Raw genomic sequence first — 15307 nt, 5'->3', positions numbered from 1 at the left:
GTAAAAACTAAATTAATTTTGTTAAAACATAGGTAGTGAATTATAATAATCTAATCTACTAATTAAATAAGCAGATATATATTTTGTTTTTTTACATTAAATTACATTACATTTATTAACAATAAAAAAAAAATTCAAAAAGTATTTTTTCATAATACGGTATGTTTAAGTATCATAAAATTTGTATATATTTATTCATAAATCTTCAAATAAATATTTTAATTTTTTTTAACTTAACTTTAATTTTTTAATTTAACAAAAAAAAAATGCTGCTTCAAGTAAGCCCAATTTAAAATTTCATTCTATATATTACGTTTATAAAACATTTTTTTTCTTTTTTTATAAAAAAAAAAAATAATATAAAAAATTAAAACAAATAGCGAGCACTTAAATTAAGCAGGACATTTATTATCATAATTATAATACATAATAATTATATTATATTATAATTAATAATTGTAATTATTATTATATTTATTATATATTCAGTCCTAAGTTTGTTTATCACACAGTAGCTCCTGGATATCAGGTGTACTCAGTTCTCCAACTCGACTGCAACAAAAAAATAAATAAAATTATTAGTTGATTACGGATAAAATTTAACTTTTATTTTTTAATGAATTATCATCTTAAAAACAACAATTGTAATTGTTATTTTTTAATGGATGGTAAGTTTAAAAATTTTGGGGGCGTTAGAAATTCTTTGATTCTCAATGTGGGCGGTGGGCGAAAAAGTTTAAGAATCAATGTTCTAGTTATCCGTATATGTTTCAGCCGAGAAATAGAAGAAAATGTTTGAATAACTGATTGATAAGCGTACAAATAATTCTGCCGTGAATATTTATTGCCTTAAATCATTCCTTTAAATGATGTTGTTCATCTCGTTACAAACCTTTTTGAGAATAGATCGTCTTTTTTTCACCAGTCATCCATTTTATCCTTATCCTTGATTCCTTCTACCGGTAGAATATATATTTTTTCTTTCTTTAGACCTAGCAATAACTGTTAGTAATCTCTATTGATATTTGTATAAATGACAATTCTACGATTTTCTTTTCCTGTGATTATGCAGAAAACCCAACCCGAAGTTAAAGTACCCTGATCTTTCTATACATGAGGTCTGTTCAGTAAATAACCGAAGATTTTTAATTGTACGCCAACGGGGATATTTAGTGAAAGTACGATTGGCAGCATTGTGTTCCACATAATCTCCTCTGTAACCAAATGTTCTTGAATTGTTGGTAACTCGTTTAATTTTCGTGTTACTGTTATTTGAGTGCCATGTGTTTAATTTTTAAAAACTATTTTTTTTGATGTACGATTTTCAGGAGCAACGATACAACGTAAACCTTTGCGTGAAACTGGGAAAAGCTTTCACAGAAAATGTTTCAACTTTTTAAACAAGCTTACGGAAATGACGGAATCATCGTACGTAATTTTCCCGATTTAAGAGCGGTCGTCAGTCGATCGATGATGACCTTCAACCAGGAATGCTTTCAGCTTTAACTAATAACACTCGCATTCAGAAAATCAACGATCTGGTGCGTGCAAATAGCCGATTGAATTGTCAGAGAACTTTCAAAGGAGATTAGAATCTCGATTGGATCGTGTCATGACATTCTCACTGAAAAATTGAACGTGCATCGAGTTGCAGCAAAGTTTGTTCCTCGTTTGACGATCAAACGGCAGAAATAACATAGAGTGGATATTTATCGGCAACTTTTTGAACAAGTCGATGACGATGAAAGGTTCATGCAAAGGATAATAACGGGAGACGAAAGCCGGGTTTACGGCTACATATTGAAACAAATGATCAATCATCAAAAAATTGTACATTACAAAAATCGCTACAAACACTTAAAACGCGTGTCACTTAAATAAAAATAACACAAAACCTAAACGAGATATCAACAACCCAAGAAAATGAGGTTACAGAGGAATTTATACGGAACACAATGCTGCCAACCGTGCGTCGCTAAATATCTCTGTTAGCAGGTAATTAAAAATGTTCGGTTACTTTCTGAACAGAACTAGTGTGTGTTATATATATATATATATATATATATATATATATGACACACACAAAGATATGTTAAAGTAAATAATTATGTTGCTTTCTGCTTAGAAAACCCTTCATTACTCTGCTTGTTAAATTTAATTCGTAACTTTTGAAAATTCCAAAATTATAATGTATAATGTAGGCATGCAGTATATAAAAAAAAATTTACTTCAATCGATAATCTTATATATAAAAAATTGGGCCTAAAAATATATTTCCAGTCCGTCTGGGCATTCTGCTGGACTGATCGGGCTGATTTTTTTTCTATTCTGCTTGGAATGATCCACAGTTATACACCATCAAGCGTTATCGGATTCCAAACTTGAAACTTCTCTGAGAATTCTTTTAAAAAAATCCTCATTTACTACTTAACTGGTGAAATTTTCGAGTTTATTACTAACAGGAAAATCACTTTAAAGGTCTGTAGATGCTTGATGACACATCTGCGAACAATTCCGAGCAGAATAAAAAAAAAAAAATAAGACCGATACGAACAGAAGAACGCTGGACGGACTGGGAATAACTCTTTAGCACGCATTTACCTGTGGGAAAAAAAGAGAGAAAAACTAGGGTGTAAGGGGATGAGACGTGTTGTGAATGGAATACGACTTTAGCCGATTTTTAAAAAATGTATAATATTTGTAATAATAGCTGTTAACAGCGGTTTTTTTTATATATAACAATACTTTGTAACAATAACACTGCGGAGCAACAAGGGGCCACTAGTAAAATATAATTATTTAAAATGCACAATTATTTATTCGTAATATAATAATAAACATACCATGTTAGACGTTCCTGGAAGTGATAAAGGTGTCATATGATGATGGTGAGGTGGGCCAGGGGGTGGTACAAATGGTCCTTGAGGATGCATGTTCGAATGTTGATACATGTAATGAGGATGATAGCCCGTTTTACATGCTCCATCTAACGGTTTCATCATTTCTGATAAGCCTAATGATAAACAACTTCCGCTTCCTGTACCTTTTTTCTTTTTTGACTTAGATGATAATTTTCTGTTTCTTGTTTGTATACCTTCCTTCTTCATCGTCAACGGTCGATTTACCTAAACAAAATAAAATAAAACAAATTAATGTACAGTATAAACAAAAAACATATTTAAAAAAATTAATTAATTAATTTAAAAAAATTACATTAAGAGTTTATGTTACAGATTAATCATTAAAAAAAAAACTCTTGATTTTTTTTGTTTAAATAATAATATTTTCGCCGAGCTCCAAAATAATATTTTGGCTGAGTAGGTAGCATTTCGGCTTTAGTGCGGAAGTTCCGGGTTTGGATCTCGATCAGGCATAGCATCTTTTCATACGTTACCAATTTCCACCGGGTTAATAATCATAGATGCCCCCTCTTTCATATAAAAAAAAATAATATTCTTTAACATGCCACACCATTTTAACACAAAATTATCGATGTTACGAATACTATTTTTATCCTAATACATAAAAAAGAGGCTGTACAATTTAAAAAAACAAAAAACTACACATCATCGCTGAAAACAAAACCCTTAAACTTTTAAAGCAGTAGTTATTATACAGAATGATTCACATAGTCTTATTGAGCTCAATCTGCTAGTGAAAATAATGAAAATAATTTTACATAACCATGGATCCGGAAACGCTTCGTTAGCAAGTTATGGTTAAATATTTCGCCTTCCTGAAAAAAGAGTTAAATAAAACCATACTGAATTCTAAACTGTAGGAACCCTAATTAAGGGGTAAACGTAATGGTTTCTTCTGGTTTTTGATCTGACAAATTTAATAAATTATGTTCTACAAAACCATATTTTCAATATTTTTCGACGTCAAACAGAAAAATTTATTGTCTAAAAACGCGTTTTTTTTTACGTTGTAATACAAAACCTTTGTTAAAAAACTAATAAATGTGTAAAATTTATTATTAAATATGTAGAGAATTTAATTCTGAGAAAATTGATATAAAATTCCCCAATAAAAAACAAATATATGTTCAAAAAATCTTCCGTTAGTCGTAACTCGCTAACGAAGAGTTTCTGGACGCAAGTTTATATGAACTTTTTAATTTTTTTCTGTATGAAAAATTCCGTACATGCCCGAGATTCTAACCCAGAACTTTCCTGAAGAATAGTAGAAATAATTTCGTTAAGGAAGTTGATGTAATACTGTTTTATAAGTTGGAATAAATTAAACTGCGTATTTTCAAGTAAAATTTTAAGTATATTAATAAATTAGAATAATTATAGTAAAAATATAAAACAGATTAAACTAATTTAGTTCAAATTAGGTTATATTTTTCTAAATTCCTTTTCAGGACATAGAACTACCTTTTGATACTTTATTCTTATCAAAACATAGTTTCAAAATCAAGACAATCGTCAGAATATTGAAAAAATAAAACATTTTAAATATTTAGGAGAAGGTATCAATTCGAACACATTGGAAAAGTGGTCAATCGAATTCAGAATATTTTGAATGTACTCGCATTCTGAATGATTAAATAAACATATAATAAAATGCTAATATTTTCATACGAAAAAACCAAAATTATGGTGAGAGACCCACTATGCATAAGCAAAGTAAAAATAAACAATAATGACATAGAACTAGTAGAAAACTTTAAATATTTGGGGGAAAACATCACGCACAACCTCCAAGAAAATCCAAACTGGAATGAAAGAATAAATAAACTCATCAAAGCTACAATAAAAACACAAAACATCTATAACAAAAAATGCACGTCCATAAACACAAAAATAACACATTATAACTCAGTTATCCAACCAGAAATTCTTTACGGATGCGAAACCATACTTGGACTGTACCAGACAAGGTTTACCGACAAACTGGAAAAGATTGAAAGACAGACTCTACGACGATGCATCGGGAAAAACATTAAAAAAGACGGGATTTGGAGAATTATTCCAAACGAAGAGATTTACAAAACTATCATCCCGATAACTAATAAATTTAGAAAGAAGAGAATTTCCTTTCTAGGACATATTTTCAGAACGGAAGAGACCAGACTTATCAGATAGATAGTCGAACTTTTCTGGAACAAGAAAAGCAGACCGAACTGGTTATACGAAGTACAGAAAGACATGGAGGAATTAGACATAACCCGTGAAAACCTAAAAACGAAAACCGGAAACTATGAGAATTTAAAAAATAAAGAAACAAGATTCCTATCAAAACCCAAGAAAACAATAAGCCAGGTGTACTCTGAACAAGAAAGGGCAAGAAGATCTGAAACCCTTAGAAATTACTGGCAAAAAAGAAAAGCTGAAAAACAACAAATCAGCAAGAAAAGAAAGAACATGCCCAAAAAAAAAAATGAACTAAAGTGATCCATTATGGTCTTAAAAGTAATAATAAAAAAATATGTGCTAATATTAAACATTCTTGACTAAAACTAGAATCCTTGCACGCAGCGAAGGAAAGAAAAATCATTTGGAAAATATTCAGACCGAAATTCCAAAAAAATAAATTTAAACAAGTTCTAAATGAAAATTTATCCAATAAAAAAATTTACATACACAAAGAGAAAAAAAAATTATTCATGTTTACAATCATCTCTCCAGAATAAATAAAACAAATTTTTGAATTTCTCAATTATAGAAGAACAAAAAGAAAATTATTCAAAACGGTTAAAGAGAATTGATAAGTATAACAGAAGAAAGCATTCGAATAAATAAAGGAAAATATTAAAGAATGAAAACTGATGATTCCAGAAAAACCAGATGTTGTTTTCTGGACAAAACAGAAAAACAGAAGAAAGCCATTTCCCCAAAAATGAAAGCTTTTTAGAAAAAAAAGAAGAGTTACGTAAAAATTAATTGCTTTAACATATCCCTGAGATGGGTAATTCGGGGTATAAATGTCGTTAGACATTATTTTCCAAAGAAAAGTGTATTATAATTTTTGGTTTACACCTACACGAGGTTTTTTTTTTGAGGTAAAAGCACTTTTGAAGAATAAGAGATAATAAACCAATCCGAGTTGTTTTCCCTAAGAGTAATGATGCTAATTAAACAAATATTCTTTATAATGAACAGAATCAAGTCGCCACTCATACAATTGTATATCATTTACAATTTACTGGGTCTGGGACTCTCAGATGCCGGTATAATTGACTAAATAAAGAACGAGAGACTATTTTATCTGTTCCAAATAATCCTGGCATAACATGCTTGTTATCTTGTAGTTTTTTATAATTTTCGTAAATAATATGTTGTGTCTTTTGTAGTTACGGCACGAAGCATAATAGTATTAATAAAAACAGGTTTAAAAATTTCAGCTAAATTTATCTTTTAACAAGTTATACATGTATTTAATAAAAATGTTAAATAGGACTGTTGTAGATAAAGTTTTCAAATATTAAATATCTATTAGATCAGTTGTAAAATTAAATGTAATAAAAAAGGTTAATTTTTTAAATTTTAAATGTAAACTACTGGGAAAAACTAATAAATAAATTACCATTTCTAAGAAATAACAATATAACACAACAAGAAGTGGGTGGAGTTATTGATGTAGTCATGTACTATATATATATATATAGTACATATATAATGAAATGAAATAACAATGAAGCAGCAAAGACTTAAGAATATAAGATAAAAAAAAATAATAAAATAAAATAACTGAACACAAGTAGAAAAGGAGAGGTGTTAACGAGCAAATTGAATATTCCACAAGACAATGGGCAATCGACCGCGCCAAGGGGAGCCTGCCCCCAGGCGGTTGAAGACCTATTTTCTGTTTAATAGGGATCAAAGGGCATGTTTGAGTATAAACCTTACCTTTTGTTACGTAGTATTTTTTTAAACTAAATACATACAGCACACATAATACATCGCATATAATTATGTTTGTCAATTCATATACCATATAGTATAAGGTCTACGTATGTGGTTCAATTTATAAAAGAAAAGAAATCGGTGATTGACAAAAAGAACTTTTTTTTTTAATTTTAAATTATTACTATTATTAGGCACAAATATTATCTATAGGTAAAAAAATAGATTTCATAATCTTACGATCAAAAAAAACTATAATTTTTTTGTGAAAAAATAATCAATCAAAAAATAAAAACAAAACAGGCAAATTTCAGTGATTTTGTACCTCCCATTATTAACTCAACGAAGAATAGTACATGTGTGTACATAAATGCTTAACGCAAGATGTTTATAGATGTCACGCCGAAACTGATCAAAATGTATTTAGGGATGGTCAATAAGTTTATTTCCGTTGAAATTTTACAAACCGAAATTTGTTGCGATCACAATTCTTCCTTTACTTCGAACAAGGAGGTAAAAAAAATTGAAAATTTAAAGAAGTGAAAAAGTGTGATTGTTTTCATCTAATGCTTTTTAATCTTAGTTCAATAATTTTTATTTTATTTATCTAATATTTTCTTTGTTTATAGTCGCATCAACGATAAAATTTATTAGCGAGATAAATAAAATTAAGTATTAATAAATAATTAGACAATAACACCAAACATTGGTGAACAAATACCGAAACAGGAACGAGAAAACTAGACTATTTTCACTGCTCGTACAGTACTCAGCAAGAGATCTCACCTAAACAAAACCTCTAAATTAAATTCTTCATTCCACTGCCGTAGAGAAATCACAAAAGTCTTTTGATGTATTTCTTCCGATTGAATAAACACATCTGGACACAGGTTTAATTGTCGTCTAATAAACCCGAACATTATTAGCCCACCGGGCTGATCTAGTTGTTGGCTGATCTAGTTGGGCTGATCTAGTCGTCATCGCAAACCAGCTGATTTCGAATTCGAGAAAAATTCGGTTCAAATTCTAGTAAAGGCAGTGACTATTATGCAAATTTGAATACTAGATCGCAAATACCGGTGTTCTTTGGTGGTTGGGTTTCAATTTACCACATATCTCAGGAATGGTCGACCTGAGTCTGTACAAGACTGCACTTCATTCATACATATCATCCTCATTCATCCTCTGAAGTAATAACTTACGGTGGTTCCGGAGGCTAAAGAGAAAAATAAAGTAAGACCTGAACATTGTGGTTTACGGACCGACCATTTTACATTTCACCCCTCAATGTTCTGCTAAGGATGGAGAAATAGGTGGGCGAGGGTTAGCATTGTGTGCCAATTCTCAGCCGCGTTAGGATGACTTAGTCTCTTCTGTTTTTGGGATAAAAGATTTCTTGAATACGTTCTCCCGGATACCATGTAAGGCCGTGGAAGAGCTCAGCAACCAGAACGTTTTCCATTGTGTACGTAGTTTGACACTGCCTTCGTGAAGTCATCCTTACACGTTAATTCTAATCGAAGGGCGATTTATTTATTTTTTTTTAAAGAAGTGATGGGAATTAAGAAAATTGTTTCATCTTCAGTACTTTCATTTACATAACAGTATTTACTATTAAAACAAGCCGTAGTATATTTTCTTTTAAATTTTATTATTTCAAGTACATTATCAAGATTTTGTAAGTTACCTAGTATTATCACGTACTGCTATATAGCGGCGTGATTCGTAAAGGTACATTAAAAAAATGAATAAAATGACATATTCGAGTCCCACGGTTCATAAAATGGAAAAAAGTTGTCTAACAAAATTCGAGGTATTTTTTGCAAGTATTCTTTATTACTAATCAAATCAAATAGAAATATAATATTTTCACGCTTATTCTTTCCCCCATTTTCATTTCACTGTTAGGTTAGGTGATGTTTAGAACTGTGAACGTAGTTCGTTGACTTCGTCGCCTCTTATCGATGAAGTTCTAACGAAGTCCGCGATTTAAAAAATCACACATAATTATTTTAAAATGGAAAAACAAAAAAGCGATAAATTGTTCATAAAATTGTTTATTACTTATTCATTTTTGTTTTCTTCTTTTTTTAAAATAGTACGGTTTCAAAAAAAAATTAGCTTAAAATAGATATTTGGAAATATATTAAACTAATTTTCTTTAAGATTTTAAGCATTGTTTTATGCTAAATAACTTTTTTCACGAAATACTTTCCAGATTTACCACAAAGAAAGACATTACAATAGAACTATAAAAAACAACGTATGAGTATTTTTTTTTTATTATTAAGAATTAAAGGTTAATCCGGCAAAGTCTGTCTACACGTGTTTGCGATGAAGAGGAGTGATTTCCCGCTAGTTCAACTTAATGTCGTTTATATCCCGCATGCTAACAGCGTGCGATAACTATGACTGCATCCTATCAAGCAATTGCTGTACTAAACGGTCCTGAACCGAGTTAAACCTACTGAATCCAACTGAAGAGCACGATACGTGGGAGTAACATAGAAGTCTTTTAGCGATTTCAGAACAAACTGTTGAGAAATATAACAGAAGCGCCGTGGTTTTTGAAAAATACTGAAATATACGATTATTTGGGATTAAAAACCGGTCGTACGAGACGCAAAATGAGAACTGGCTCGCGGTTAACCTCCTGGATAATAGCGAGAACGTTAGGCGCCTAAACTGATTGCACATATTAGATCTGTAAGTTCTAGGACTGTGTCCTATGCCGCCCTGTGCGTGTTATCGGGTGCACCTCCTATTGACCTAATCGCAAAAAAGAGGGTGGAGAGGGCATAAGGCAAGCCAGAACAAGAAGTCAGGGATGCTGTTTATAATATCTGACAGGAAAGATGGTCGCAGAAAGGTGTGGGTCGATGGACGAGAACCCTCAATCCCAATATCAAACCATGGTTGTCGAGAAGATTTGGTGAGGTTGATCATCACCTATCGCAGTTTTTTACAGGACATGGTTCCTTCAATAACTACCTGCACAAAATAGGCAACAGAGAAGAGCCAATTTGCAACTATTGCAACGAGATAGATGATGCTGAGCACACCTTTTTTGAGTGCAATAGGTGGGACACACTTAGACATAGTAAGGCACTCACAGGTATAACTCCAGAGACAACAATTGAATTCATGCTAAGAAACGAGTTAAACTGGAATAATATTGCTAGTTTTGTTAGACAAGTTTTAATACAGAAATACTCCGATGAGAGAAGACAAGGTGTTGACTAGAATAGGACTGGCTGGACAGCCTTGCTGGTGAGGTCCAACATTCTACGGTGTGTTGGCACAGATAAGCCACCGCCAAGGACTCCATGGGTAACAGTCAGGTAACAGCACACTGAATACCGAAAAGACCCGGCACCACGTCACGACACACTAGGTATGGCGTGGTGTCCAAAAGGGCAATACTCTCAAAAAGAGCTAACCGGTAGGCCGACCTGCCATGCCGGTATATAGCCGGTAGGTGGGGAGGCCTATTTGAGTTTAAAGACACTCCCCTGGGTGACGTAATACCAAGTCGGTCCGGCCCAGGGGAGCTGAGAGAAAAAAAAAAAAAAAGATCTGTAAGTTCTCCAAGATTGAGGTATATCGGCTACTCTAGGATGTTGTGCATCGTCAAAATTTTTTATTTAGTTTCATCGCTTAATTTTGTTTATCTTTGATTTGTTTCACTGTTCCTTTGTTTGATTAATTATTCTTTGTGCGATTGATATGACTGTTTTACGGTATTTTCTTTGCTTTTTATGTTCTAAACTATATTAACGTTTCTTGGACTCATCTTTACATCAACTTATTTATATTTATATCTACTGTATAAGATAATGTATATATGTATTTAGTTCTTTGAGGAATTTAAATAGAAACCCCCTCTCTGCATTTAATTTTTTTTTTTATAGAAATTTACTTATGGTTGTGGTTAAATGGAACCAATTGTAAAGATTAAACACTGAGGCAAAAAAAAGATTAAAATTTTTAATCTTTTAATTTAAAGGTTAAATAAATGCGTTAAATCAAAATAATAAATTAATATTTTTCTTGGCTTATTTCTTAAAAAAAAAAAAACCTTTCTGATCAACAGAATAGTATGATATTCTACTTTTGACAGAGTTACAATCTGTTTTTCAAGACAGTAGACGAAAATTTGCAATTTAAAATCGCTTTAATACTATTATAAAATATAATCCACTCAAATAAAAACTAGACACTTTTAAGTTCCCATTACTTTTTTATCAACTTGTCTGAATTTTCCAAAAGGTGGTATTTTTATTTTCAAAAATTTGATAATACCATTAAATCAAATAAAATAATTATTTATATAAATAAAATATTCCTGAGAAAGGAATATTTTAAGCTTTTTTTTTTTCAATTTTGGTCACTTTAGAACCTTGTTCTTTTACTTCTTTCACCTCTACTGTTTTCTCTCTTCTAATGCATCTTCATTCTCTTTGAATGATCTTCTTTCCGTTTTTCCGACCATTTCATTTTCGAATTTTTTTTGTTTTGGTTATCATTTAACATCGAAATATTGGTTTTAAAGCTGTTTTAATATCTTTTACTGTTATATTTTTAAATTTTAAGTCTTTTTTAACTTCTTTAGTCCAGTTTTTCTTTGTTTCTGTGATATATAGTATTTATTGAAACAGTATTTCGCTTTTTCATTGATTTTTTTCTCTTTGATATATTTCATTGTTCCTTCGAACTTTAAATGTGTTTCTATACTTTATGAGACGTACTATTTTTCTAATTATTTTTCTTTCCTACATTTTCTATAGACAAATGAACATTGGTAAAATAGACGGAGCATACAGGAAAGTTAAGGAAAATTTTGGGGTACATAAATTAAAATCTAATAATGTGTTAAACAAAGATGGTACACCAATATATAATACGAAAGTTAAGTCGATAGATGGGTGGAATATATTGAAGAGTTATACGGAGGAAATGAATTAGAAAATGGTTTTATAGAGGAAGAAGAGGAAGTTCAGGAGGATGAAATGGGAGAAACAATACTGAGATCTGAATTTAAGAGAGCATTAAAAGATTTAAATGGCAGAAAGGCTCCTTGAATAGACGGAATACCTGTAGAATTACTGCGCAGTGCAGGTGAGGAAGCGATTGATAGATTATACAAACTGGTGTGTAATATTTATGAAAAAGGGGAATTTCCGTCAGACTTCAAAAAAAGTGTTATAGTTATGATACCAAAGAAAGCAGGGGCAGATAAATGTGAAGAATATAGAACAATTAGTTTAACTAGTCATGCATAAAAAATCTTAACTAGAATTTTAAACAGAAGAATTGAGAGGAGAGTGGAAGAAGTGTTAGGAGAAGACCAATTTGGTTTCAGGAAAAGTATAGGGACAAGGGAAGCAATTTTAGGCCTCAGATTAATAGTAGAAGGAAGATTAAAGAAAAACAAACCAACATACTTGGCGTTTATAGACCTAGAAAAGGCTTTCGATAACGTAGATTGGAATAAAATGTTCAGCATTTTAAAAAAAATAGGGTTCAAATACAGAGAAACAAGAACAATTGCTAACATGTACAGGAACCAAACAGCAACAGTAATAATTGAAGAACATAAGAAAGAAGCCGTAATAAGAAAGGGAGTCCGACAAGGATGTTCCCTATCTCCGTTACTTTTTAATCTTTACATGGAACTAGCAGTTAATGATGTTAAAGAACAATTTAGATTCGGAGTAACAGTACAAGGTGAAAAGATAAAGATGCTACGATTTGCTGATGATATAGTAATTCTAGCCGAGAGTAAAAAGGATTTAGAAGAAACAATGAACGGCATAGATGAAGGCCTACGCAAGAACTATCGCGTGAAAATAAACAAGAACAAAACAAAAGTAATGAAATGTAGTAGAAATAACAAAGATGGACCACTGAATGTGAAAATAGGAGGAGAAAAGATTATGGAGGTAGAAGAATTTTGTTATTTGGGAAGTAAAATTACTAAAGATGGACGAAGCAGGAGCGATATAAAATGCCGAATAGCACAAGCTAAACGAGCCTTCAAAAAGAAATATAATTTGTTTACATCAAAAATTAATTTAAATCTCAGGAAAAGATTTTTGAAAGTGTATGTTTGGAGTGTCGTTTTATATGGAAGTGAAACTTGGACAATCGGAGTATCTGAGAAGAAAAGATTAGAAGCTTTTGAAATGTGGTGCTATAGGAGAATGTTAAAAATCAGATGGGTGGATAAAGTGACAAACGAAGAGGTATTGCGGCAAATAGATGAAGAAAGAAGCATTTGGAAAAATATAGTTAAAAGAAGAGACAGACTTATAGGCCACATACTAAGGCATCCTGGAATAATCGCTTTAATATTGGAAGGACAGGTAGAAGGGAAAAATTGTGTAGGCAGGCCACGTTTGGAGTATGTAAAAAAAATTGTTGGGGATGTAGGATGTAGAGGGTATACTGAAATGAAACGACTAGCACTAGATAGGGAATCTTGGAGAGCTGCATCAAACCAGTCAAATGACTGAAGACAAAAAAAACAAAAATAAAAAACATTTTCTATATTATATTTTAAGCATTTACACACATAAAAATTGTCTATTTTATTACACTGTAATATGGTGTAATTTTCAGGACTTTTATAAGCATTTTTTTTATTCGTTCTATTTTATGTAATACCAGATAACAGAATAACACAGCACAGTGACATTATGTCAACAATGTAGAAATACCAATGCATATCTACAAAATCTGGCGTGTAAATGTGTACTCTTGAACCGACACCGGCCGATCATTCCTGTAACATGTGGTTGATTGAACTCCCCCCAACAAAGAACTTATAGTAGTATTCTATATCTACGAGTAATATCCAAATTAGTATAGAAGCAACTATCCTTTCGTAAGAGTCTTCTATTAAACTCTATCTTGTATTGCAGATTTTTCTGTATATGTTAACATAGTATCTAAATTTTTTTACTAAGTGTTTTCCCGTTCGTATATTTGTCAATATTTTAATCATCTTGACTGATAGCCTGTCTTACTAGTTATTGTATTTAAAATATTATTATCAAGTTTTACTTACTTATTTATACACGAATATTACTAATACAAACTAATGAACTTTTTTATTTATTATTGACTTTTCAAAGAAAAGTACGGTATTCCTTTCGGTTGCTAGGTTAGAATAGAGAGGAGGGTAAAAAATATTCTTCTTTACGTTTTAAGGTATAAGAATTACGAAAAAACAATTCACTTAAATTTGGATTCACATATAGGCTTATGTATAAAACTTTGCGGCTCCAAAATCTCAAACCCTCATCTCAAATAGTTATTTTTTATTTTTATTAATAAATTATTAAATCCATTTCATTGAAATTTAGATATGCTGTTTTAGTGTATCTGAAGTTGTGCTTGTGAAAATTAGATAAAAATTAGTTGAATCGTTCTTTAATTATGCTCAATTTAATATCGAAAAGATTTGAGCGAAAAAAATTCGAACGGTATTACTTTTTGTCGGATAGTTTTTAGGAAGAGGGGGGGGGTGAAAATTGATGTTTTTTAAGTTTTGAGGTATCACGAGTACGAAAATATCATTATTACATTTGGGGTTATAAAATGTTGTACTTGAAAAATCCCATACATAAAAATTTCTTTGAAATTTAGATATACTGTAGTAGGGCATGCAAAAATTTGGTGAAGAATGGTTGAGTCGTTCTTGAGTTACGCTCAATTTAAGATTGAAATAATTTGAGCGAGGCAAGTCAGAAGCGTGGTTCGTTGTAATGATATTAGTTTGAACGTTAACGTTTCTTTTAATAAATTTTTAAAGTATTTACCAAGAGATACTAGTACACAATTTTTAATTTACTAAAAAAAAAAAAGAAGAAAATACAATAATCTTTTTCCTTAATGTTTTTTTAATAATTGAAATCAACGATTACATTCATTAGTGACAGACTTACAGAAAATTGTTTAAAAATAACCAATTTTTAAAATTTTAAGTTAAACAAACTTTGAATATTAAATAATTATTTTTTAACTATTCCATTAGATTATATTTATAATAATTTAATTTTGTTATAAATATAAAATATATTTTAATACAAAAAAAATTATACCTTTTCTATTTTCTTGTGAAATTTTAGATTTGAATGACGATAAAATTCGTAAAAATGAAAATATAAAGAAAACATAATTTTATGAAAATTGTATAGATTAGGTTAATGGTTCCCAAACTTTTCTGAGTCGCGGCGTCCTTTACCAATTAAAAATTTTCCACGGCGCTTTACCCTAAGTAAAAGTATGACGTAAGTAATAGATAAAAATAAATAAAACTTGTGAATCTTCATTATTTTTTTTACTTTATTAATATTAAATTAATAATCATAAATGTCTTGGTTCAATTAGTTATAAAGCTTTTACAATATTCCGCGGCCCACAGTTTGGGATTCACTGAATTAGGTCAT

At 30.7% G+C, this 15307-nt stretch overlaps 1 protein-coding gene across 1 annotated transcript in view; it reads right to left on the bottom strand.

Annotated features, from left to right (window-relative positions):
* Positions 1-385: 385 nt before the first annotated feature.
* LOC142332992 (GATA-binding factor C-like) overlaps positions 386-15307 on the bottom strand; it is a 380666-nt gene continuing 365744 nt past the window's right edge. The window contains exons 6-7 of the mRNA XM_075379756.1: positions 2844-3125; positions 386-552 (exon numbers count right to left, since the gene is read on the bottom strand). Coding sequence (XP_075235871.1) covers positions 526-552; positions 2844-3125 — 309 coding nt within the window. The 3' untranslated portion in view covers positions 386-525. The remainder of the gene's footprint in view (positions 553-2843; positions 3126-15307) is intronic.

This window comes from Lycorma delicatula, chromosome 12 (assembly GCF_047948215.1).
Source record: "Lycorma delicatula isolate Av1 chromosome 12, ASM4794821v1, whole genome shotgun sequence".
Lineage (NCBI taxonomy): Eukaryota > Metazoa > Arthropoda > Insecta > Hemiptera > Fulgoridae > Lycorma > Lycorma delicatula.
The sequence above is the reverse complement of the archived record's forward strand: the minus strand, read 5'-3'. Positions and strand labels throughout refer to the sequence as shown.